This window comes from Manacus vitellinus, unplaced genomic scaffold, assembly GCF_001715985.3.
Source record: "Manacus vitellinus isolate BGI_N305 unplaced genomic scaffold, ASM171598v3 scaffold_54_pilon, whole genome shotgun sequence".
NCBI lineage: Eukaryota > Metazoa > Chordata > Aves > Passeriformes > Pipridae > Manacus > Manacus vitellinus.
This window is the reverse complement of record NW_021940645.1, coordinates 851519-878993: the sequence shown is the minus strand read 5'-3', so window position 1 is coordinate 878993 and position 27475 is coordinate 851519. Positions and strand designations below refer to the sequence as shown.

Sequence of the window (27475 nt, the reverse complement as noted above, 5' to 3'; positions counted from 1 at the left end):
TTGTCCTGTGTTTTCTGCATTTCATTTTCTTTTCCAAATCAGCACCAGACTGCCCCCAGCAGCTCCCTTCTGTCTGGAAATATCAGGAAGAGCACAGAGCATGTAAGACCTGGTGTCTCCCCTTCTCAGAGGACAGCTGAGGCTAATTTTGCTAAGCATTAAAAACAGGAAGCAAATAATTCAGCAAGATATGGACACCTGGCATGGCAAACTTCAACATGGGGTTTTTGTTTTGGTTTTGTTGTTTTTAAAATTGTAAGCAGCATTTTAGAGCAGAAAGTCCTCATTTTAGCTGGAGACGCTGTGATCAGTGCACATAAATGCTGCCGTCATCTTGCTCCATTGACTTAAGTTATGTATGAAAGATCCAAGTGGTCACTAGATGTCTCTGATACGTCACTCAGTGCAGCTCAGCTGAAAAACACAGAAAGAAATCAAGTTTTGTCTTTATAGCAAATAGACAGCAAGACAGTATCTCATCTCTTCAACAGTAGTTGATGGCAAAATAGCATTCTACTGGGAAAGAAACCAAAACCTCATGGTTATGAACCAGATGAAACTATTATTCCATATATTTTGTTGTTGTCCTCCTTTATCTGCAGAAGGATAAATTCACTCAAGTCTTTACTACCATAATTACCACTGCCACAGGCTCCTCAAGGGTTAAACTTCCCTTGCCTTCCAGTACTGTTCACCTCCTGAGCAAAAGGGTAGAGATGAGTGAAACTTTCATTCCAGGTTTCACCTGGCATCACACCTGGATTATCACCCTCGAGCCAAATTCTGCCAAACCCGAGTTTCATAACAGGCACTTCAAATAAAATCCAAGTCCCCTTATCATTTTTTAAGGTGCTACTATAATTTCCAGGTATCCTGTATCTATTGTGCTTTAAAATCAGGTATGTTTGTATAACTGGAGGTTAATATGATTTTATAACAATGTGTTTCAACTTCTGGTAATCACTTATCACTTGCAATCAGATACTCTGAGGTCCAGACAAATATGTCTCTTGTACCATTACACAATATTCCCAAGAACATTGTTTTCCTCTGGTTCATAGGTATGGTAATAAGGCCATTAGTCTTTCTGCCACTTCTCAGAGTGGTTTCAAAACCAGCTAACAAATTTCCTGGTGGCAAATATTTCTTCTCCTACTTGCACTTATTGTTCTTCTGAAGAAAAGCTGCAAATAAATGGAAAACACAGATGAAACTTTACCCTTTCTTGTGGTTGTGGCACTACTAGGATATTGCAGCAGCAAGCACTGGTGTTTTTCCACCACATGAGTTCTTTTTTTTTCTGGAAAAGAACAGAACAGTAGCACAATTATTCTTTAAACTTGGCCCAAAAAAACCTGCAAGAGGCACAGCCCACAATTTATACAAGATAAAGTAGCTCTGCCAGTCTGTGTCACAATCCTGTCAGTTATGTTCACATAAGGCTGAATATGAACTCAATTTTCTCAAGAACCATGGGGCTTGCTTGTTTTTGAGGGTTTTTTTAATCAAATTTCTAAAAAAATCGGGAAGTCACAGAAAAATTCTCATTTGCTGTAATTGAAGGTTAATTTCTTCACATATGGTAGGGATTGATGGGAGCTGGTGTGAGCTATTGCTAATAGTATTCCTAAGCTAAAACAACTAAATAAATTATACCATTATAAAAGAAGATATAACTCTGGACCAGAGAGAATTCTCTCTGAAATAAATATCCATATTTTTTATGGCCATGGCCTCACTGTTAAATATACTGTAATAACAACTGTATTCAATTCATCTTATGTGAGACACAATCCATTTGCTTCAAGAGGGGTTGAATTTTTGCCATCCTTTTACTTATACTAAGATCTAAATTCTTAAAATTGGCCTCTATAGCCAATGAGTAACTTATTTTCTGATTTAAACATCTTACTTTTACTTTGCATTTGTGTAGCAAATTATTATAAACTAAGAAAAAAAGACTAACCTGGATTTTTCCTGGTCTGATCATTATAAATCGGGGATTACTGTTGCACTTACTTCTAAAAAAAGATTTTATCAAAATTATATATATACTACCATAACAGAACACAGAAACAATCTATTCTGTTTCTTCTTGTGCCCAACCTCTCCACCCATTAAAAAAAGTCTGTTAATATGTAAATGGAAGATTCAGATCTTTCACAAAAAATAGACCAAAATTCTGGTGTTTTAAACAGCAGTTTAGGGTATAAATTGATAGGGTTATACACAAACACAAAAAAAGCTATCTCAAAGGAAAAAATAACCATTTCTGGATAGTTTTCCTCTGTGGAACTGCAAAGAATAAGCAACATTCTACTGAGTATCTACCTACACGAGGATTTTAATTGCCATGTATGAAACCCATGAGATATAAACAGGCTTGTCTGTAGACTATTGCTTTTATTAGGGAATTTTATTTCTTCCACATGTGGTGGTTGACACTGGACTTTTTTTTTTTTTCTCTGAAGTTCATGAAAGTTAGGAGATAAAAGTCCATGCAAAAGAACATGAACATCATTTTTTATGAAGAAGGCAGGGAACTGGCAGAAGTCCCTTTGATATCTTCAGTTTTATGTATGAGGTGTAGTCAAGACTTTGGGCACAGAACAAGTAGGGGCTTCAGAGTGGTAGAAGGGGAAGGCCAGAGTGCAGCAGGAGAAGAGCTGAGTACAATGTTATATGGGGATATTTTATGAAAATAACTGAGCTGTTTCATTTAATTGCCCAAAATGCTACAGACCAAGTGTGAATCATAAAGGGGGAACTGCTGCCTAGCAGTTCATAAAGAAAAACACCACATCTGAGGTGTTTTTATTTTTTAGCAGCATATATGTTCTTGATTTGGTTTTTTCCTTTTCTCAGTAGTAATGGCTAAAATGGAAAGAAACTGGAATCTCAGAGCTAGCCTAGATGCTTTTCTTATTGATGTAATAAATATTAGCTTTTGACTGAAAAAAAAATAAATCTTTTTTTTCTTAACTGGATAAACCCCCCCCCCCAAGTGTTTTGAAGTCTAAATCTGTTCACATATAGATGATATATTGTGTTAGGCCATTTTTAAGATTTTACACATTAAGGATTTTAACAAGAGATTTCTATAGTCAGCTTGAAAACACCAATGTGGTAGAAATAAAGCACTCATTAAGCAAAGGAATAGAATACTCCACAACTAGTTGGAGATCTATGTAAATGAATATGCTTATTTGCTTCTGATAGTAAAAGATCATGTTGGTAGTGTTCTTTTTTCCTTGGGTGGGGGTCCCTTTCTCTAACATGATGCCTTTTTGTGACAGGTAATCACCTTGCTTTAACAAAGAATCTGCATGAGTAAAAGACTCAAAAATTGCTAGCAACATTTACTTACTTAAATACTAATAAATAAAAATTAAGTGGTAGTTTTAAGTAGACCTTCTGCTCTTTCCAGAAGCTTGAGTGCAGCTGGTCAGAGCTAAGCCCAGGAAAATTAAAAATTAGCCTTCCTTTTTCTCAGTGTACCCTGAGAGTCAGAATTTTCATCATGGCATAACCTATTCCCTTCCCATTTGAAACTTTTGGCTAAAATGGTATCATGCTCATAAGTCTCAAAGCAAGCTACTTTGTAAGGCATGTTCACACTTTGAAATCTATCTAACATGGTACTGGGTGTACTTTTTCAGCTTCCTTGGGCCTTCCTGCACAGAGGCCAAATGTGGAGAAGGAGCAGGATATGAAGTATTTATAAATGTATTTTTAACTCTACTCCCCTCAGGTAGTATGAAAATGATAATGGGTTGGCCCAGGACCCCTCATGGCAAGGTAAGTATGTGAGAATTTGCTACTCGTGGTACTCTACTGAGCTGCCCCTGCTCACCAGCTACCCAAGCTGAGCAAGCAGTGAAAACATTTTGTAAAAGATAAATATTTTGTAAAAGATAGTTTTCTGAGGGAATGTGCTGCTTTAGCAACAAAATGCAATCTTTAGCATTTTATACACATACCTCTGTCTACTTGGATCTAATGCAATATTTAGCTTAGTGTTTTATAGAGAGTAGCTTCTGAAACTAAGACAATTAATTGTAACTGGTACTGTTAACATTTTCATAAAGCATAAATTAAATGTGGATGCTGAATGAGCCAGTGTGTGCTTAAATATCACACAAGCTCTATAATTGAAAGTGAGGTACAAAAAAACCTGAGACCATAATTGCTCCAGTGAAGTCAACTCTGGGCATCTCTTTTAAGGCAGAAACCATTAAGTACTTGGAAACTCTTCCACTATGAAGCTATGGGCAATTTTAACTTCAGATTTCTCCAATATCCCAAGTCAGACCTTGTAATTTTCCTCTAATCTTCACAAAGGCACAGAGACAGTCTGTAATGAAAAATGAATTCTGAAGTATTCCCAACCCTCCAAAAGAGAGAAACACATCAGATTAAGGACATTTTAATTATGTTAATCACCTACCACATTTAGCATTTTCTTAAGGATAAAAAATTACCTAAATATGATTCATTTTAGATTTTAAGATACAGAAAATTTGCAGAAATTTTATAAACCTAAGATACAGCATATTTCATTGTCTCCACACTCTGAAGTGGCTGAAAGTCTATTCTTTAAAATTCACAGACTGTGAGACGATACAGGTTGCACTTTTTGTCATTCCAGCTCCCATCCTTGTACATCTCTACACATTTTTCTTTCCCTTTGCCATTAGGCTCATATTGGTGCCATTTGGTATAACTCAGAGGCATGCCAGTTATATATGTAAACTGGCCTGAAGTCTCCCACTCTTTAATGCCCAAGTAAGCATATTGCTTATACTGTTTCACAATGTCCATAATAGCTTTATTCTCCTCCTCATTCATGGGAGTTGCAAGAGTTCCTCCAGCCTCTTCACAGGATCGTAGTGCAGATGCAAAATCAGCTTTCTTTCCATTGGTAGCAAACACTTTCTCTCCCACTTCTCTTATTTTCCCATTCAAAGCAAGTGCTGAAACATGAAAAGAAAAAACCTACTTAGCTTTTTAAATTTTCTATGGCCTATTGAAGAAAAAGCAAAAAAAAAAGAAAAATCAAGACATGAAGAGAAAATTAAAAGTGGTAAGAGTAGGCAAAAGTGAGAGTAAAGGATTAAGAGAAAAAAAGATCTTAAATTTTACCCATCCACTAGTTTTTCCCTAAGTATATTGTTATGCTCCTTGTGACCATCTGTCCTTGTCTCCAAGACAAGGATGCCCCACTCACATTTGCTACATATTCTATGAGCCCCGTTGTATTGAGTGTGCTTTCTAAAGAGGATCAGTTTACTTCAAATTTGAGCAAGAGAAACAGAGAAGTGATAACTTTTTGTGAATTCTTTCTCAATAAGAAACAATTTACCACCCTCAACAATCTGGTTGCTGATAGATAAAAATATAGGGTACAAAACTGAGGAGTTCCCAGGAATCTATGTGGAAAATACAACATCAGTTGGAATATTTTTAATAAATAAATATTAAAAATATAAATATTTTTAATAAATGTGTGTTACTGTTGGTAAAAGAAATCTGCTACTTCAGGGAAACAGGGTCTTGATCTCCTGAGCTTTGGATGAGAAAATGGAATTTTGGGACTCAGTACCATTTTCAAATGCAATTTCTTTCCTACAAGTCATGAGTCTATAATTAACTTTGCCTGTTGTGCTTAGAACTGTTCGTGAGCTGAAAAAGTAACAAGGGGAAGAATTACCGGCTTCAAGTTGGAAAAGTCGGTGTTCCAAATTTACTAAAAGATTGTGGCATCCAGTGTCCAGAGAACCAGGTAGACCTACACAGATAAAAATAAAAGTTATACAATCAAGCAAAACTAGGCTCTGCTGATAGGAACAATTCCCTTGATAAAACTAATACCTTTCCAGAACTAGCATGTAACAGTACTTTTTTTACACCATCAAGTTTAAAATAAATATTTTCCCATTAATTTTTTCATGTTGTTGTTATCTATATTAAAGCAAATTAACAAAAACCTCCAATCCTCTAAATGCTACTAATTCCCCTCTGCACAGAAGCAACTGAATTTTTCGAGGTTGAAGAATTTTGTTTGAATCTGTGAAACTGGCTTTGCAAAAACAAATTTGTTTCATTCTACTAAATAGTGGTGAACAAGCACAAGGGAGATTTTGGGGAGGGAACAGTTCCTATGGCACCATACCATTTTCTTTTAATGTGCAGGATGGATGCTCTGTGTTTTTATGGTGGGATCTTATTTTTATGAAAGCATAAACACTAGTAGCTGAAAGTTTCTGCATGGATAGTGTGAAATAGAGTCCATCCAGCAGTGCTTGCTAAAGGGGTACTTTAGCAGTACTGTAAAGCACTGTAAGGTAGATTCCTTTTTCATACCCATTTCCATGGGTAATGAAGGTCCTACATGTAGAATAAAGTCACAAATGTGCTCCCATGATCATGTTCCAATTATTCACAACTGAAACAAATAGCCAAGTAGAACCACAAAATACTGCTGCATCTCCAAGTTGCAATTTTGCAGCACTTACTGTACTTCACAGTCCATTAAAAAAAAAACCATATTTGACCTAATAGAGAGAGTTTATGAATAATTTTGATAGTGCTTTAGCCTTGTCAACAGTCTTGGAGAACGCATTTCTATGTAGAAGGAAAATTACACAGTGCAAAGTGTGTTCCTAACAAGCCTACTTTTGAATACTGGATAACATTTGCCTTTGTACTTAAAAAAAGAAAAAAAAAAAAGCCGACTTCTGTGAAAGAAGCAATTCCCTTTGGAAAGCCAATGGAAAAAGCCCTGTAAAGACACATTTATAGATATAATATTTATATCAAAGTATTTATAACCTGTTCACTTCCCCTCTTCTCCCAGATGAGAGCGGAGGCCTGTCTTTTGGGAGAAAAAAAATTAAACTGCCTGTTTCCTCCATTCAGTTTTCCTTCCTCTGCTTAACACAGCTGCTTCCTTGAGAGCACGTGTCCTTCTGTGTCATGCTGCCTTCATGACAAGGATCTGGTGCAAAAAAGGGAAGTTTCCTTACCCAGTACACGTGGCAGTCCTTTCAGAACATCTTTTCCAGGGATATCAGGCAGCCCAGAAATTTCTGGAAATTTACTCAGTGCGTGGCAAGTCACTATCAAAGCAGCTACTGCTGTGAGTACGTAGGATGAGTAAGACAACATGATTGCTCAGGCCAGCTGTAAGAAAACCCACACATTTGTCAGGCAGTGGTTTTGTAAGAAATCGTTGGCATTGGCTTATATAATTGAAAATTCTGGAAATTTACATTATTTCCTTGTTTAAATACGGTCTATAGTTCAGGTGTAAGAGATTGCCCAGATTTATTTTCTATCATTGTGTAGCTCATACATGAAACTCTTTTTAGTCTGATTCAGCTTGACACGCTCATTACAGAATGATAGTCACACATTTGGAAGCAGTGCAGATAAATTATCCCTTTTGCTATCACTGACTATTTGTTGGATTAATCCTCAAGAAATGATGGGCTTGGATGTAACTGATCACACTTAAGCCATTAGTTGGCTGTTAAGGACTATAATCACTCAATGATTTTATGATACCAACCTGAAAGGCACAATCTGTTACAGTGGTTATTGCAATGTTTTGGAGCTAGTTAGCAATCTCTTTAACCACAGTACTATTTAAGCACATTTGTTTGACATAAACAGGCTGATAGTGTTTTACACATGGGCAAAATTTTATAGCTCAATTGACATTCCTATCTTGTTTTGAACAAAATTCCACAAGCTTGAAAATGTCAGAGTTATTCTTGTGGAAAATGCATTTTTGCTGGTTGGCAATAGGCCTATTCATCTTATTTTATCCTTTCAGATATAACATTAATCAGGGTTATAATCCTAGTGCTGAGATATCATGACTAAAAAGCACTCAATTTATAAACATCAGGGTTTACAAAATAGCAAGTGGGTATGCTGTGCAGTTATGAAACCTGAATTGAAGGACTGTAAGTTACTGTGGCATGGAGATACCCAGTTATTGACATCATTCAGTTAAAATAATAAGAGATGTAAAGCAAGGTTCAAGAGACCAGAATTGGTATCCATTTCTAATAGGTGATCCTGTTGGGTTGATTCTCATACAAAATATGTAACTCAACACCCATACTTCACTTTTCTACTGGCATGGATTAGACAGGATTCTGCACTGCTCTCTCTCAAAAACTTCCATCCTTAAAAAGAAAATCAGAATTGACAATCATAATATGTTCTAAATCCAGCACCACTCAAAATTGAAAATAAAACTTTGACTGGCTTGAATGCTGCAAGATTTTAAAATCTGGGTTCATCAGTAATAACAAGATATTTGTTTCAAAGTATATATGCCAAGCAGAATCAAGATATCAGTTTATTACCATTTGTCAGATGGGCTGAACTTTTTGAAAAGAGAAGTATTGTTTATATCTTCCAGATTGATTCTGTCATAGAAGAGTTTTGAGATTATTCTTAATCTGCATCAACACTAGTTTTTCTAGGGCAATGTCTTATCAAAGGCAATTCAGTAGGACATACCATTGAACATAAGAATATTCAATTATGTCATAAATTTGTAGCATATAGTATCTGTTTAATTAATAGCAGTATCTAGTCCTCATGGTCAAGAATTTCCACTTTAAAGAGTGGGAACACACGAGCAGTATTAAAAGTGCTGTTGAGTTCTGTCTGTTGAATCTGAAGTATCTTGAGCTGTTCACCCTTTACTATACTGAAGGCTAGCAGACACCTCTGAAAATGCTGGCCAATGACTTAGAGCAGATTATTAAACCTACCTTAGGTGGCTAGGAATACTTACATCCCTGAGATAAGCAAATGCAATTACAACATGTACCCTTTGCCTGATGATCATCATTCAGGGAATTACATTTGAATGGACTACTGCATCCAGCTCATAATTGGATTATGATGCAGAGTCAAAGTCTTGATCAATTATAAAGCAAAATGGAAAAAAACCCAGCTCTTCAGTTTTAATCCACTTTTAATGACCTTCATCAGTCATCACTATCTAGTGGCCTTCAGGCGTGTCCTCATCTACTAAAATTGCTAGTATAAGCACAGTAAAAAATGACTAATAAAGGAAAATTTAATTTTAAAATGTAAGTATGACCACAGAAATAAAAAGAAATGGGTTTGCCTTCTAGCTGAAATTCCTTGTGATTTATGAAGAGGAAATTCAACTTACCCTTCTGCTTCAAAGTGAAATGAAAGTGCAGTTCACACAAGTCCCCTTTATATGGTGTCATGTTTGTTGAATGACACCACTGAAGTGGAGACTGGAGGCTGAGGGCACAAGTGAGTTCTTTTAGTTTTGCTCACATATATGTGATGCAAATACTGAGATCAGTTTTAAGGTTTGAGCAATTTCTTATTCTTTTATAACAATAGAAAGCCAAGGTTGTAGAAAATACAATCTAGAACTAACAGATAACTCCGGATTTGTAGACACAAACAAAATCTATAAGAACGTAAAGTAACTTTCTGTGATTCCAGGTCATATTGTAAAAATTGTTTCTTGTTTTACAAAAGCAAAAATGTCATATGACTACCAGTGGTTTTTGTGAAAAGAAAGGTACTCCTGTGAATTAAGGAAGCATGATACCTCCCAGATAGTCTGATCTGGAAGTCAGAATTCTAAACTTTGCTTCCCATTTCTGTGTATGATATACTTGCCTTACCTCAATATAATTTTCTAGCTGTGTGTTATGCTCAATGTTTCCATGACCTTTTGGTCTCTCTTGCATGCAGAGTACCATTGATCCTTTCTTGGCCAGAGATGGATCTCGGAAAAACCTGTATATGTGCACAAAATTCTCCAACGGGCAACATTTTCAGGGAAAAAAGAAACCAGAGTTTCTGTTCCTCTGGTTTCCCAGGAATAAATACTGTGATCTTGTGAGTAACTTCCTTCTGGTTCTGATGTCTTCTATTGAAGGATGTTTGATCCTAGATGAAGTTTGTTTCATAAACTTCAGCAAGCCAACACATCAGTCCCTCACCTGTAAGATAGAAATACCTCTGCTTTACAGCTTTTCTCTGTTTTGTCAGTTTATACTGTGGTCTGTTAAGGATAGGATGTTCTCTACTTATCATTTGTATTTTACTAGAACTATTAAGGTTTCATCATGATCCCTAACTATAGTGCCTTTCTACCCAGCAGTACTGACAGCTGCAAGCTGACATCTTTAGGCTCCATGTTCAGCAATTAAAAAGATGTTTAATATCAACTAGCTGACCTAGCTAAGAGAAGATTCCAAAGGACAAGATATGTGAGGGATCCTCTTTAGAAGTATCTTAGTTACTTAAATCCCCTTCCATTCACAACTGTAAACCTCACCTTGCAGTTAAAAGGACATTACTCAGCATGGTTTGTCCTCCCTCTCAAAAAAACCCCCACAAATAGCAAACTGAGGACAAACTGAGTGTCCTTTTTATCAAATTATCAATTAATATTCACAAACTTATGTTATAAACAATCTATCTTTGAGTCCTTCCTCCACCTGATATGCAGCAAAGCTTTGAATGCAGGTCAGTCATTTTACAAAACCTCTCACCCCACCAGTGGAAACTATTTCCCTCTGTAGTCCAGAAAAGGTAGATGACGGTATTGAGGGTATAAAACATGGATTAGACAGTACCCAACACATAAAATACTTTTTTTTTTTCTTCTGAATCCCATTGCAGCTTGGGAATAGCATGGACACCAGGCAACTCAGCACCATTGAGACACAGGTAATTCTGTTTCTGAAGGGTAGAAGACTTCTGGGGTACTTAGGAAATTTCTTTAGTTGCAGGATAAGATGAATCTTGATGGATCCAGATTTTGAGAAGTAATATTTTAAATTACTAGGTGCCCAAGTTCTAACTTGCCAGAAAACAGTCTCATATAGATCCAGTTTCTAGGCAGCTCTGCAACAGTTGTGAGGGTTAATTTTTCTGTTGTATCACTGCACCCATATATCCTTCCCATGTAGATAGATGCAATTTTAATACATGAACATGATATAAATCTCTGCAGATTTGTACTGTTTCTTCCACCTAACACAGTTTATAGTTATAAAAAATTAAATAAAGAACTGAAAACATTAAACAGGGAAATCAGTTATGCCCTACCAGCTATTATCTCTGTCCGTTCAGGATAGTGTGGCAGGAGCAAAACATGGCTTATAATGTAGGAAAACCTTATAAATTATTATCTCTTACCAAAATTTTCAAGGAAATATACATTTGATAACAGTTTTTCTCCCATGAGTCAGACTATACTTACACAATGGATGCTGATAAGAAATCTAAACCATAATCCAACGTGAGAGATTACTTAGCCATTTCCTTAGTTATGTGGCAGAGAATGAGGGAAAACAAATATACTAAAATAAGGAAGAAAGAAAGTAAATATTTTTTTCTGCAACCTAGCACCCCTGTATAATAGCTACAAGGTATTCTGAAATTTGCAGGTAAACCTGTGTGGTAGTGGCTGAAGGTCTTTAGCTGGGACACACACAAAACCCAGTCAGGGACCTTTATTGGTTTCAGGGGGCCTCAGGTACTGCATCCATTTTTCTATCGTTAAGAAGAACGATAAAAATTTTAAATATGCTGTTTTGTTAATGCCAGTGAATTAAACCCAAACCCTGCAATGGCCTCCTCAACCATCAGCAAAGGAGAACTTGGGGAAAAAAGGAATCCGATTTTCAAAGACGACATGTACCCAGAAAGACTGCTTCTTTATATAACAGCTGTGCATGCTACCCTCAAAAACTAACCACCAAGGGGGGGGCAAAAACCAGAACTAATGTTTTATAGCCTTCACACCTCTCGTTTTCAGAATGCAAGGTAAACTCTTCATTTTGGTCACACTGTTTTGAAGTGAGCTGATTACTAACTGATTATGATAACTTATCATATCCTAAAAAGCATGAAGTTTATGCCACACTCAAAGCACAGTACTGTACAGCCTTGCTAGTTTATTTTAGCAATTTGTGAGACATTAATCTCAAATGTGTCACTCTGCTGCAAGTTCCTGATACCGGCTCTCTGAGCCTGTCCTTGGTACAACATCTGTGTGGCAAGCAGGTGTGGTCAATTCTCCACATTTACCTTATTCAAAACAACAGTAGTTTTTAATATTTGTCTAATATTTCCACTGTAATCTATTTGCTGTGCTACTACAGAGCTTTAAATCATACAGAGTTAAGTGCCTATAGTTAGTTTTAAGAATTCTCATTGGCGTCAGCTTAAGACCTCATGAGAAATATAGAGCACTAAACATATGTCACCTCTTAAACAATCCAATGGCTGAAGTCCTACCTCCTCTCCACCTGCAGTTTAACTTTACTGAGACAATAGGGGAAGGTAAACAGCCCCCCCCCTTTGGAAAACAAGAAGCACTGATAAAATAATTTGTATGCTAATTTATAGTGCACTGATGCAGGAATGGGATGAAAAAAATGTAGAGAATATGGTACCTTATTACACTGCTAATACTGAAAGACAAGAAATTCTGCTGTAGGTAAGTCTTAAAATTTATATTAGTGCTGTGTGTACCCTAGACTTGTGCCACTTTAATCTGAGGATAAGAATCTTACAGGAAGAATGTGATGGCTGATGAGGCACATTTATAGTTATGAAAAAACATGGCATCAGTGACATGCTGTCAGCTTAATAGCACACTTATTTTGGGCAATGGATCCCAGGGCAGAGATTTCTGATGGAGGAAAATAAGGAATGCTGAATATAGATCATGAGGTTCCCAAAAAGAGGATAATGGAGATAGGGAACAGAGCTTGGAATAGTGGATTTTAAAGAGCTGGTTCCACCAGACTGTACTGAATAGCCCTCTCATAGCATCACTATTGGAAAATACAGAAAGCACAAACTTAAAAAAAAATAAAAAAAAAAAGGCTTCAAGCAATTTATTCAATTTATTTCAATTTATTTTCCATTCCAGGAAAAGTGATTCAAACTATGCTATCAAGAAAAGAGATGACCAGGTTTTCAGAGCTTTTTTTAAAAAAAACAGTGATTATCTCCAGCCAAAAAACTTACAACTTAAACCTATGTTAACAGAAGAACTGCTTGTCCTTTGCTTTTAGATTATATCAGATTCCTTCTTTATCATATGATTAAAGCAATTGATTTAAACTACACATTCAAAATCAGCAAAGTACAGGACATCAGCAAAGCAGCCTCTCGAGTTATATGAAGGTGGTAGGCAAGTTGCTAGAAAAGTCATTTGGATTGAACCATTATTTCTAAGCCTTGAAAAAAGAAAGAGAAAAAATCAACCAGAGCCCATGAGCAAAGGCATCAAGCAGCTCTTGCTTTGACAATAATATAGCAGATTTTTAGACACAGGCTTCTTCCTTCAGACAGGACAAGTACTCTCCCCTTCTGCCTCCCCATATTCTTTATCCAGGTTTAGTAAAAATTTAGCCATACTGTAGTCAGCTTCTGTCTCATCCTTTTATAAACTCACAAATAATCTCATTCTAACTTCACAACATAATAATGATTTTCAGGTCTGCTTCTTAACTGTTTCACAGGTAAACTTTAGAGAGATGGTATTCCTATGATCATTGAGGAATCACATTTTTATTTCCAAAGCATCAATTCATTCTTGTATCCTGTAGGTCATATTATCAACTATATAATTCCTCCTTGCATCTTCCACACCATGTAAGTAGCCCTCTATGGGAATACTACCTAACAGTATGGAAAAACCCTAATCTTTATTCAACAACAAAACAAAATTACTCACTGCAATATCAATTAGTGGTGTCATGATAGAGTAAATATTCCTTTTTTTACTGGGAACAGTGGAAAGAGTCCTGCACTTCCAGAGATGGAAGTGTCCTGCCACACTGTGTTCCCACAGAGGTGAACTGGACCACATCCCTCCTATCAAAAGTGGTAATAGGAAGCAATTTATGCTTGAACAGCCACTGGCCAACATTGCCTTGGAAACATATGCTTGCAATTCATATCTTACCCTTATAAATAGCCACCTGGCCCCTGTTATCAATTTAAAATAATCTAGCCTCCAGATAGAACAAAAAAAATATCCTGTCAAGCTCTTATTATGTTGTTATTGCCGGGAAATGGCCTGTATAATGTCTCACTGATAAGTGTTAGAACATATATATCCAAAAGCTTTGTCAATATTTTATTTGCCATTGAAATTCAAAGTCCTTGGGAGAGACTTCTTGCTGAAAACACACGGCAGAAAACACAGAGTTGCAAATGAAAAGAATAAACTCATCAAGCTGCTCTTACGGCCTGATGATCACAGTGAAATAAAGCTGCTTTGCATCTCACTGAAGGGACACCAACTGGTCATGAATTCCCAGGAAACAGCACCTGTCATGGCTGTTGTTGCTGTTATGAGCTGAAAATTAAGACAACGGGTATTATAGCATTCAATTTTGCACAGAATTTTTCAGGAGACTGAACACAAAATTCTGTATGTTTTAGCTGACTGTGTTGTTTGAAGCATATAGGACTTAATATACTGAATCTGCTTCTGTTGTAATGGCCCATTTTTAGATCCTAATCAGCATAAAAGCATAGAGGAACACTTTATAGATCTCTGGTAGCAGAAAGCTCGTAAGGCACTTTGTTATTTCATTTTCCATGAAAAGCAGAGATCCTGAGCATCCGAGGGGTTGGTGAAGCCCAGCCCTGCATCCATCCAGCTCCTGCAATCCCATGTGGTGGTGTTGTGCTTCACCTCCAGAGGAGCAGATCTCGGTTCCCAGGGCTGGGGGATCAGGCAGCAGCAGCAAGTGGTGCTTCAGGGCCCCAGTGCTTGCCAGGCTGAGCAGCTGCACTGTGCTCTGCCTCTCAGCAACAGCATCACACAGCAAAGACTTCTGCCTGTAAAACCCTGGCAGCTCCAAACTAGCCATGCTGAGCGTTACTAGGGGGATAGCTGGAGTGCTGAGATGCCAGAGAAAGGTCATAGATTGAAGTGCCCAAAAAAGAAGGTTATCTCCTTACCTTTTATGGATACACCTGAGCTGACTTGAAACTATATAAGGTGCAGATATTGCAGAAACTTCAGTGCAGAAATGTTCTTGGAAGATTCCTGTAAGGGAAAATGAGAAAAGCTCTATTTAAACCCCCTGAAAGTTCATCTAACAGATAAAAAACAAGGACCAGATGAAGACTCAGAGAAATAGAAATAAAGCAAATGGGAAAGAACAGAGTTCTACAACCTCAGATTCTCTCTGGAGAGATGGGGACATCTTGAATATTGCTTGAGGCCAAAATGATTCAAACTGAAACTGTCTAGTAGGTTATGAAAACACAGCAGACTTAACTTGAATGACAAATCAAAGAGAATATTTAATAACTCTGAGAAATGTAATAACCATGAATGTCAACTACTTAACTAATAAAATATCATTTTGTTATTCCATAGGGGTCACCCCTTACAGCCTTTATAGTAGCTTTATGTGTAGTTTTGAAGATTTAACACTATTTTTCTTAGTAAGACAAAAGAAACTCTACAAAATTTTTAATAATAATTTCAGCTACCTATTTAAATCTATTAATTATATTTGTTTATAAATTTGTTTTAGCACTCAATGCTCTGATTTGAGGAATAATTCTAAGAGGTTGGCATGCAGCAATCTAGCCCCTGTGTGCTCAAGCAGCTCACTGCCTGGTTAAAGAGCAGTTATCCTATTCTTAGTGAGGCAACGTGAACTACAGCCTGGCCTAGAGATTTCATATCCATTCTGCTAAGCATGACAAACACATGCACATCTGTACAATGCTTTAGGTGTTTCCCCACACTTTTTCCACCTGAAATGCAAAAGCACAGGCAGCATCTTCAGTTCATTTTGTCTCAGATCCCAATGTATGTGTGTACCATGAAACTACACAGCCATTACCTCATTCCACTCTTATCTCCACAGCAGTGACTGTGAAAGATGTAGTAGATTGCTGGCCTGTCCATACTGCTCTGGAAATACAAACAGCAGCACAACCACGGGCACCCTTCCTGTTGGTTGTTTTTCATTCGTTCTGTCAGACATGAGCTTCCAAAAAAGTGCTCAACTAAAACAAGTCTTTAGGCATTGGTGTTGCTCACACACACCACAGGTACAGTGAAGTCTACTTAGAGGTCTCAACCCATATCATCAGATAAGTTTGCCAAATCACTGGAGCAGCTGTTGTCCTGATAATATTTTCCTTTTCCTGCCTTTCTCCCATCTCCTGAAACTCTAAGTGTTTTCTCACGTCTACCACCATACTTGCCCATTCTCTGAATATTATTGTTCACATTCATGAGAGGTTGTAGCATTCCCTCTATAAAAACAGTCTGTGATATCTTACAACCTCTAGTTTGTGAGGGAATGAACAGCAACAGAGACACATGCAAACATCTGGCAGACAGGATTATTCTTGTTTCTCAGGAGTGGGAATCTACATAAGAACACTTCTAATATGCTTATTTTTCAAGCAGTCTCATTCCTTGTCTGTCTTACTGGACCACCTCAGGGATTCAAGCTCAAAAATAAGTGTAGCATAGTTTTTTCCTAACTGTGTCTTTTCAAATGTGTGTTCAACCCTGTGCAGAGCCCAGCCTGCTGGGTACACTGAGTGCCTCTTTCACAAGGTCAGGCCATTTCCATTGTTCCCATGGACAACCCTCTAAAGCTAAAGTGGGTTTTAAGTATTAACTTATAAAATTTAATATTCAAGACCTGGAGAGCGACTGTGCTCCTGAATGTTTTGGTACCAGTGTTACCATGCCAATGGTACATTGCATTTCTCTAGCATCTATTTTTCCACACAAATAGAGCTCAACTGCCTAATAACTCCCATCTTTTATGTTCTTTTACCCTTCCAGAGGAACACATTGTGCCACTGTAACAGACATAAGTGATGTAAACTATTATACTTTTCAACAACTCAAGCAACTGGCCAGAATAAAGACCAAATTCAGAACTATTCTGAGAGTATTTGACAAAGACAAACTGCAGGACTGCAGTATTCAAAACCTCTGGAGAGCTCCCAGTAACTTGAGACAGAGTGTAATATACAATTTTCAGTGAAGTGATTTATAAGCACTGTAGACAACATGTGAAGCATTTCTTAAATAGCTTTTACAACTGCTATTGTGTGATGAGCTGGCAGCTTTCCTTGCCATGCAAAGTCCTGCAGTACTGTTGCTGACACTTCATAGAATCATAGAATCAGCCAGATTGGAAAGGACCTCTGAGATCATCAAGTCCAACCCTTCATTTTTTAATTTAATTTTTAATCCAGGTCGGGTCTTCCCCCATTCCGTACTCTGGTCAAAATCCAATTCGGGTTTTCCCCCACCCCCCCAAAGCGGCCCCGGGACGCCAGAACAGTGTTTGATTTATTGTAACAAACACGGAGGATCATTTCCAAAAAAATCAGCCCTAACCCTTGTAACTACACAAGCAAGCAAGGAGTAAATGCAGTACAGCAGCGTGCATCAGGCACTGGTGTCCATCTCACACTGGTGTGAAGCAGCCACGTTACTGTATCAGTCTCAGAATGTAATGGGGATGCAGAAACATCTGTGAGGGCTTTTAAGAGCCCTAGAGAAGTGTTCTACAAAGGGTAGATCAGTGAAGCAGTACAGCACAAATTTATTGCTGTCATACCAGACTGCTACTCAGTTTACAGCACAAAGATGTCGAGGGACATCTTTATATCCTAAATAAAACAAGTCATCTTACCAAAGGGTAGCTGAAGATTAGAGATTTGGAAACTCCCTCCATGGGTTCCTATGACCTGGAATGTTTATTTATGTATCCTCCATCTATTAAAAATACAGTTTCTGCTTTAAGATAGACTTTAAAACATGAAATTAAAAAGAAATTAACATTTTTACTTTGCTTGTAGAACTTTTCCATTGAAAGGCTTTTAACCTTTTTTCATCATTAGACATGAAATGCACTTCAGTCATGAAAATGGAAGCTGAGATTCTCCAGGTGCTGGCAATTGCAGCTTTAAGCTAAATACCAGGAACTGGAAAATAACAGCATATAGAGAACAATCTGAGGCTTCAAGATAATACTTGCTTTACTAGCTTTTGTTGCACAAATAAAAGATCTACTTAGCAGACTTAGTACCAACACCCCCCAATTTTCAGTTTAGCTGCAGGTCTCTGGAATAAAAAGCTAAACAGGTTAAAGTGTTTAAAAAATGCATCACCTCCTCATGCCTTTACCTTGCTTCTGTGAACACATATTGTTGCTCAGGCAGGGTGGAGAGGGCATAAGGTGATAGAGGAGTTAAAAGGCTGTGACCTATAGGCAACATAGTATTGATCACACCACTTCTGAGTGGGACACCCTTACAGAGGTGTCCGTGGATCCAGAAAGTGCAAGGTAGGAGATAATCAGGAAAGTAACCAATGGACACACTATGATGTTGCTTAAGAGATTTCAGGATTTCTACCTAAATTTGGTGAAATGCTGTGCCCATCTCAGCTAAAGCAGCTTGTAGTAGCTTAGCTTCTCTTGTAATAAACAAAAGTTTGAATCATAAACATGCTTGGGTATAAGTCTTGGGGCAGGATGGAAAGTTGCACAGAGCCTTTTTTTGTACATATCTGAAGCACAAGGCAAAGGTGGCCAAGAGTTGTAGCCCAGCAGTACAGATGGGAGGAAGGGGAAGAGATTCTGTCCAGAGCTCTCCCAAGTGAGCACAGAAAGCCTGATGGGAGTGCAATGAAACACTGAAATTCAGTCTGCTGCACAACTGACCTAATTCAGACCCATTTCCATGAAGCCCAGTGTAGCACGCTCAGACTCTCTGAAATCAGACACCTAAATGTGGGTTGATTTCTGCTCCCGCATTCTGTATACTTAGTCCAGCTGCTTGAATTTTTATCTGAATTTAAACACCTCAGAAAGAGGATGCCAACACTGTAGAGTCTTCCTCCCATTGCAAAGCTGCCAGAAGCCTCTTGAAGGATTAACACACAAGCTCAGCTCTGAGGGACGAACTGTGCCTCAGACATAAAAAAGCCAGAGCACACAGAAAACCAGGAAAAAGCTCTCACAACTGTCTACCCTGAAGCACTGATCTAAACTGCTGATGTCTGAAACCTCACTGGGGTCACAGGGCATAAAAAGAGATGTTGGTTGCAGGTGCCTCAGGATAAACTCACTCCCCCTAGAGACAACACGGAGTGTCCAGTCATGCTGCTAATGCTGAGAGGTTTGGCAGAGAGCTTAGAAGAGGTATAAGACTGGAAACCTAGGTTTCCAGGCTCTCCTGCATTATTTATTCTCCTAAGCATTACTGGCCAAACTACAATGCAGGAATTATTTTTCATTCCTTATGTCTCCAGGTGCTAAGCCTAGGAGTAGAGCCATTTGGTAGCACTAAAGTCACAGATCCCCACCAGAGTTTGATGCCTTCACAACAGGAAACAAGCCAGAGCAAAGAACATGCTTTTCCTCTGCTCTGAGCATAAGTTAACCACCCCTTCCCCACATTTATGTGTTTAAAGAAGAAAATGATGCAGTAAGTACAAGTTGCTACTGACTGAATAGCTTCCTGTTTGCACCTTGCACTTTCCACCGAAAATTGCCACTTGAAAAATTAAGAGAAGGGAAAGAGCTTTTCAAAGACTGTGTTTTTTTCACATGTGACAGGATAGCTCTTCCTAAGCCTGTACTTAACCTGAAATTGTGTTTTAGCAAGATAAGCCCAGCAGCTGATTAACAAATGCTGCTTTCATCCTGAATTACTCGGAAGCTCTGCGGAGGTCATATTAGCACCAAATGAGATGGTTTTAATCAGGGGTATAACAGCAAACACAGATTAGTTTAAATTAATGCAAAATTAAGTGGTCATCAGGGATGCTGATTTAAGCCCCTTGGAAGATAATAGAACACAATTTCAAACTGCTTCTTTTTAGTACATACTGAAGAAAGGTGTCCCTGCAGAAAGAAAAGGTGTCCCTAATATATATGATGAGAAAGGTGAGAACTTAGGGCACATCTGATAGTACCTTGCTGAGTTTAAAAGTTTCAAGTAATAGGACTTAATAAAGGCTCATTTTCTATTTCCAGGTCTGGTTCCTGCCCTGTGGACTCTTGTCCAGCCTGAGAAGTTCAGTCTGCTCCCACGCAATGGCCTTCAAAGCTCTCAGATTTCAGCACTGCTATTCTGCTCCTCTGAACACTGGTTCAGCACAGGACAGTTTACTGCAAAAGCCTGGATTAATACAGCTATAATTTCACTTGCACAGCTGCATTTCTAGGGCAACTCCACCAGAGATGGATTTTCACCAGTGTAATAAAGAGCAGAGTTTGGTTTTCTAGAAAGGAAGGGAAGCAGCTTCATTTCTGCACAGGGGGTATAACAGCTGGGGAACCCTTTCCCTTGAGATGGTTTACACCAGGATAAACCTACAAGACAGAGGATACTGGAAACAGGAAAAGTGAAACCAGACTGAAGCCTAAAGGCTTGAGGACTGGGTGTTTACTTCAAAAAGATTCAAGAAGTGCAGCTCAGATTTGCTATACATACCACCCTTGCTGGGGCCAAACACACCCTTAGTGTACACAGCCTGGTAAAAAAGTTAGTTGTCTGGTAACTTTAAACCACACTAAAGTGAGTACGCAATAGGAATGTTCTCCCATTCTGCTTTTGTGAACTTCCAATATTTTTAGCATAAGAATAGTTTTGCACTTACCTGCAAGCAGTTTTGAGGTTTGTAGAGATCCCATTTGAATGAAGCATAGCACCCTCTGAACATAAACAATATTAACGTAAGGTTACAAGAAGTTTCTGAAATTTTTATCAAGCATATTGGAGATTTCTTGGGCAAAATAATGTAAAAATTACTCTAAACTATATATTAAATTCCTGAGACAGGCACTGATATGGGAATTAGGAATAGTATTTCTAAAAAAATTCAGTTGAAAGAAAACAACCATTCACATCTGCAAAATGCTGCTCCAGATCTTTTTCACATCAGTAGTTTAGTCATTGCAACCTAATGGCTGGCACATTGGGGGTATAATTGCTCTTAGTCCAGCTCCAAATGAAATGGTCAGAAAACATTTCACAGTGTTTTTTGGATACAGTCTCAAAGTAAACTTACATAATCATTACAAATAAATGCATTGGAGACTGAATTACTAGTGATCCCTAAACCTGAAAGAACAACAGGACTGTACTTACTCTCTAGAATATCTCTTTTGTGTCCTAAATTAACCCAAATCTGTCTTTTAAATATTGCACCATATCCTGTATTTTCATATAATAAATATTGATTAAAAACTTCCAGGCAAAATTTTAAAAATTCTGGTTTTCGTAGCTGCAGGACACCAATTAATGCAGAAAAGGAATGCAGTTCCCTTGAGAACTGCAAAGATGCAATGCCAGTAATGACAAGGAGAACATGATGCAGATCAGCAGTTAAATCATACTCCAGAAAATTCATATCCTTCACCCATTTCAGTAATTGCTTTTTCTCTGTACCTGTTTAACCTAGTGCAGAGAAATGTCAGTACTTACAAAGGTAGACAGGGAATTAGGCAATGAAAATAACAGCTATAAAACAGATGAGCTGGGCATCAAATGCTCCTGTGCACAGACATGTTCCTTTGTTCCTGTGGGTCCACATAATTTGCCAGTGTAGACACAGCCCTTCTCTCTGTAGAGGCACTAAGGTTACATGTGTTAAAGTGGAAGAGGATTTGAAAATCTATTCCTCCATGGACAAAAACTTCAAGCCTTCACGTAAACATTTTTCTTAACTGTCAAACTTTTAGTATTGGGCTTTTTTGTCATGGTATTCACCTATTCCTTCTTGATACAGTTTACAATTGCCTTTCTGTAGTTCACTTGAGGTGAAAGAAGCTCCCTTCAAGAAAACCTTAAAAGCCTGTGATATCACTTCTCTCACATTAAGGACCTATTCACATAAATAAGGTTTTTTGCTCTTTTTCTGCATGAGCTAAATTCCACTTGAAGTACATTACGCCAGTAGGCTTTTGTATTTAATTTAAGACAAAAATGTTCTGCTTTCTCTTGCATTTAAATCTTGATTTATATCTCCTGTACTTCAATTGATGACTACAGATTGCCAAAAAGCATCATCTTGTTCTTCTCTGATTGTTTTACTGCACAAAACAACCTGGCTGGCCAGTTCACTGTTTTATTCCTCTTTGTAGTTACAGCACATTTCATTTTCCCATCACATGGAAAGCACTGCACAAAACCAGCTGAAACTTCAAAAAAGAAATTATTCCTATGTCAGTAGTCACTTGTGTGCAGTGGACTTCTGTACCCAGATGACAAATACCACTGTAGGTTCTCAGTGATCATTATCAGTCAATTTTAGAACCAGAGTAAAAGTGCACTAGGAGCAAAGGCATCACTAAATACTGAAGTAACATAGGACTGTATGCACTGTTTATTATTTCCATCAAAAAATAATATATCAGCAGCAACATGCAGAGAGTAATTTCTCCAAGTTTACAGCTCAGCTCAAAGATGGAATATAGACAAATTTTTCACTAGTTTCAAGATAACTAAAAACTGCCTCCTTCATGCTGCATTTATGAGAAACTCAGATATAACAACTAGCCTGCTGAGCATGCCATAACTTATTAACCTTATACCACTATGATAAACACAATTTATTTCATATTGACTGAAAAAATGAAATCTGTACTTTATTAGGAGATTCAAAACTGAACATCAAAGAGACAGCAATCGTAAATACACTCTTGTTCTGGTTATTCCAGGCTGCTTTTACAGGAACAAACTTCAATATCAACCACATAAGTGAGAAAAAAACTTTGGGTTTTCTTAGAATCATCATCTCAAGAATTCACAAGTAATTAACTCACGTGAATTTGAATAATTAATGTCAATCCATTTTTCCAAAGTCTTTTATTACCACACATTCTTCATTTTGTAGATTACTTAGTTCTCTGTCATTCCAGCTCCAGGAAGTTACAGTTCTTCCGTTCAGATTCATGAACCTGCCTTCAATCTGTTCATCAGATATCCCCATACAAGCCTGTTTTCAAGGTGTTATGGACTCTTTACATCTGTGTTTTTAGCTTCATTCCTGAGACAGGCAAGTGCACTTACAGCTTTTGTACAAAGAGATATCCAGTTGAGACAAGTATGATTTTTAGCAATATTCTTGATGTTCTTTAAAATCAAAGCTGGAAACAAAAGTGAATACAAGTAATTGTATTATACCAAAAATTGATCATGCTCTAGTTATTTATCTGTTTCACAACTATATTTCAGAAGTAGCTGATACCAGCTATAAACAGATGCAATTGAAGTAGTAGTCAGAATCCAATAGAAGTCTAACAAAATAGACAGCTGGGAATATCAGTGCAATGTTTAAAGCATAAGCACATGGAGAACAGTGGTTGATTCCTGCAGGCCATGTAACATGCCCCGCCCTGTAAGCTGGCAAAGTAATCCTTAAAGTTTCTCAGGTCAGTTCAGGAAGGATGTATTCAGTGAGATGTAATTTAACTAATGACCATCACCCATGAGCAATCTGAGATAAAATTTGTTTCAACCTCATCTTTTTCATCCCTTCTCCAGCACAAGCATGTCCATCATTTTACCAGGCCAAAAAGTAAACTTATCAATGATTGGACCTTACCTTTTTTGTATCTATTTAATTCATCCTGCCAAACCTGTAGTTTTGTTTCCAAAGGGGTTACTTGTCTCCACAAGTTGTCAGTTACTGTAACTGGGAGTTAAGGCTGTTATTTAGTAATTATACTGAAATGACTGCACAACCCCTGTTTCTGAGATGCTTAGCTCCCCTGTGATCTGATGCCATGTCAGAGAGCTCTGTCATTTCTAGAGCAGAAATCACAGGCCACCCTGCAGATTCATTCATGGGCATTTGTCCAGCTAGGAGAGCCTTATCCCTGACCAACGTGAACACTTGGATAGCCTTTGAATTCTCAGGGCTGCCAAAGTCATCTATTCAGGGGGAAAAGCCCAGTTCCCAAAGGCAAAATACACATGTAAACATTTTTAAATGATCAAAAGTCGAAGGAAGAAACACACAAACAGGAAAAAGAATGAGAGAAGAAAAAATGTTGTTTATAACATGAGATAGAGGGTTTGGTGTTCCACTCACAGACAACAATAAGCTAGGGACTCATTAAAGACACTTTGTTCCCCCAGTTATGTCGGGCAACTCATCTCCCATGTAACAGATAGTTTATTTTTCTGCTCCTCACACTTCTGGAAATCACACCTTTCCTCAAATGATGTTATAGGAATACCAGACACTAACACAAATATTTTATTTTTTTGGAAAATACACTGAAAGGTTGAAAACCAGATTATAGAAACATGAGGAAATTATTTCTTACTTCCATATTCTCCTTTCTTTCCTTGTAGTCCTAAAGCTCCTTTTATTCCTGGAGGTCCCACTTTTCCAGGGAAACTCTCCAGGCCTCTCAATCCTTCTCCTAAATTTTAATTTAAAATAAAATTGTTTAAATGTTTTCCAAGTTTTTCTTCCACTATGTTTTCTTAGTGCTTAGAGAGAGCACCAAACACAGACTCCTTCCCCCTCTCCGTGCCCACCACTAGGAAAATAAACACTGAATTACTCCTGTGGAAAGCTTCATTTACTAGGGAATGCATTACTTTGATGAAAAAGCCTTTAGTACACCTACTTATGGCACTGAAAATCCAATGAAGTAAATGCTGTCTCATGTTATTGCAGAGGTACACATGCTCTCAAACCAGAAAGCCAATATACTTCAGCTGTAATCCAATCACACATCACAGTATATGATCTGGAAAATGAGTCTTATGATTAAGGACACTTCTCTCAAGCAGTTTGTTGAAAGACAGTGCTGCAGAGGGTGTACTGAGGGGTATGTGGACCAGGAAATGTCTATATAAATATCAATACATGCCACAGAAATTTTATGCTATAGTTCATAACAAGTGGTACTGATAATGATGAGAGTTTTCTTGGAGGTTGAAAAGCAAGTGTCTAATTCCAAGATGAGTGGTATCCATACGATAATACAGAAAGAACAGGATAAGAAAATGTACAGTTCCACATGTCCCTACTAGGAGTTTGGACAGAAACTGATTTGGAAACTTGGCAGAGCATGACTTGGTCCTACCACACGACAGAAAGCACTTGCAGATCTATTTGCTGTTCACAGCAGTGCATGAAAAAAGTTGCCTCTGTTGCTGAGGCATAGAGAGTATGAAGCAATCAAGTTATGACCATCAGATTAGTAACCAACAAGCATGGTTTCTGATTTTGAGAGCTGGCCCCTGGAAAGAAAAAGCAGTAATAATTTAGTAGGGTATAATAGGAAGTGATTCAGAGTACAAATGGTACAATCAGAGTAAATTCTCATTAATCTTCTGTTTTATAGGCTGCTGTGAAAATGTATAGTATTTTTTTTATTTATTTATTAAAAGCCAAGTGTCTAGAGTAGCATTACAAATGCAGAAAGCATTTTCAGCTTCCTGAAATTGTGCAAAGTCTAAAAAAGGCTAATGGGGCAGAAAAAAAGGAGATAAGTAAAAGGACAAAACGAAAGACTGAATGAGGCATGAAACAAGACTAAAGGGATGATAAGGAGTGTCAAAAGCACAATTTCACTAAATGGTCATAGCTCTGTACCTGGTTCTCTCTTGGCACCTTTAGGACCATCTCTGCCTGGTGAGCCACTGACTGCAGGAGCACTGCACTGAATTTCTGTCCAGGAATACATTTTCTCTTCAGGCTGAACTTGTTACCATCAGCAGCAAAAGCCAAAGGCATTGAAAGGCTGAAAAAGAATCGTTGCTAAGTCCACAGATCTGCAACAAATCAAGCAAAGTAATTTCATTAATTTCTCCATTTACATCATTTTAAAGGGGTGCCTGGGAAATACACTCCTGTCTTCAGGCAAAAGACCAAACAAGGGATAGTGTCTAAACCATTTCATGTAGCCTCTGATTGTATCTGTATGTATAGAAACCTGAAAAGAAACAACCAAGCTTCTAAGAATCTGAAAATCTCAAGGTATAATGAAAATACCTAATATAGCAACAGTTATCAATCTTGCCATGCTGCAAATTAATTTCAATGTTTTGTTCATTGTATGTCTAAATTTAAAGCATTTATCTCCACACCAAATAAGTCATACAGTGTTCCATTTTGGGATGAATCCTCATCTCTCCAGCTATTGTGTTTCTGTGTGGACTCTTCTTTCACAGCTATCAGAGTTGCTGTATGTCTGAACTCAAAGTGATTAAGCTGCTTCTCTTGATAGCATCTCAACTACTAGCAAACACCCACAGCTTAAAGGACAAAAAGCTTACATATGTTTAAGTGGCAATGATCTCATTGCCTCCCCTATTTCTCCTTTCAGACCTTGTACATTAATAAGATACTTTCTCCTCAGTATCACACCTCAGAGTTGAAATCCTTTTGGATCCCAGATCTGCAATACTTTGCTGCCCTCTCTGAGCAGAACAGTAAGACTGTAACCATAAGGGAAGGTTTGCATGACCTTCTGACAAGCTGAGTCACAGTTGTCATCCTTGTTTCCAAAATGAGGGTTTAACTTGAGACAATCACACCCCAAGTATTCCATGTTTATCTGAAAAAAACCCCCAAAATGAAACTACCACAAATATGAGCTGATGAACTTTCATAGTAAATAGCCACATACTAAAGTCAAGTGGCCTCATTTTCTCACAGTTCTACCAGTCAAAACGAAAAAGAAACTTAGGGAAGCACCATTTGGTTGACAGATTTGGATAAGGAGAGAAAAATCAAATCCAGCATGAATTCTGCTACTCACCTCAATTATTTCTCTTCATTTTAAGCTTCAGAAAAGACTTCCCACAGAAAGCAGCTTCCCCTGTCATGTTTCATCTGATAAAGTACAATATAAAGTATAATCATTAGTGTATTACTGTGAGAACATCATTATTAGGATAAAAGGCAGAGTTTAAGAAGCACCATATTTCTATACACTTATTTGTGCTTCCTCTATTAACTTCCCATCAAAGTCTGGGGAAGTGGTACACACCAAAATAAAACAATGAAAGGTATTTAGCTAACTAATATAACAAAACTTGGACCTTGGTTATATTTCTTATTCATCTTCATGGACTCTAGCCGGTTCTTAACAGCTCTGTAAGGATTTCCTTCTGCTGACTTTCTATACTATGTAACTATCGAATATCAGGGAAGTTGACACTGCTGATGTCTCCCACGAAGGTAACAAGACAAAGCTCAAAATAATGGCACAACAAAAGAAAACTTGAAAACAAAACGTAAGCCCCCAGATAAATCCACTCTGAGGATTGTGTGAGGTTCAGCCTCACACAAATCTCTGTTGGTTTTGCCTGCCAGGAGCTAAGATCTATTTACCTCCAAAGTTTTCCAGGGTGACCACCCAATTCTTTTCTCTAGGAGAGCCAAAGTGCCTGTTTA

General features: G+C 37.8%; 1 protein-coding gene across 1 annotated transcript; it reads right to left on the bottom strand.

Moving 5' to 3' along the window:
- Window positions 1-4449: 4449 nt before the first annotated feature.
- On the bottom strand, window positions 4450-26099 carry LOC103762953 (mannose-binding protein). Its single transcript, XM_029963174.1, is given in 9 exon segments — window positions 4450-4973; window positions 5711-5788; window positions 22878-22908; window positions 22910-23082; window positions 23085-23201; window positions 23660-23749; window positions 24387-24485; window positions 25670-25777; window positions 26069-26099. Coding segments are annotated over 9 exon segments (1104 nt in total). The 3' UTR covers window positions 4450-4596.
- Window positions 26100-27475: the final 1376 nt, after the last annotated feature.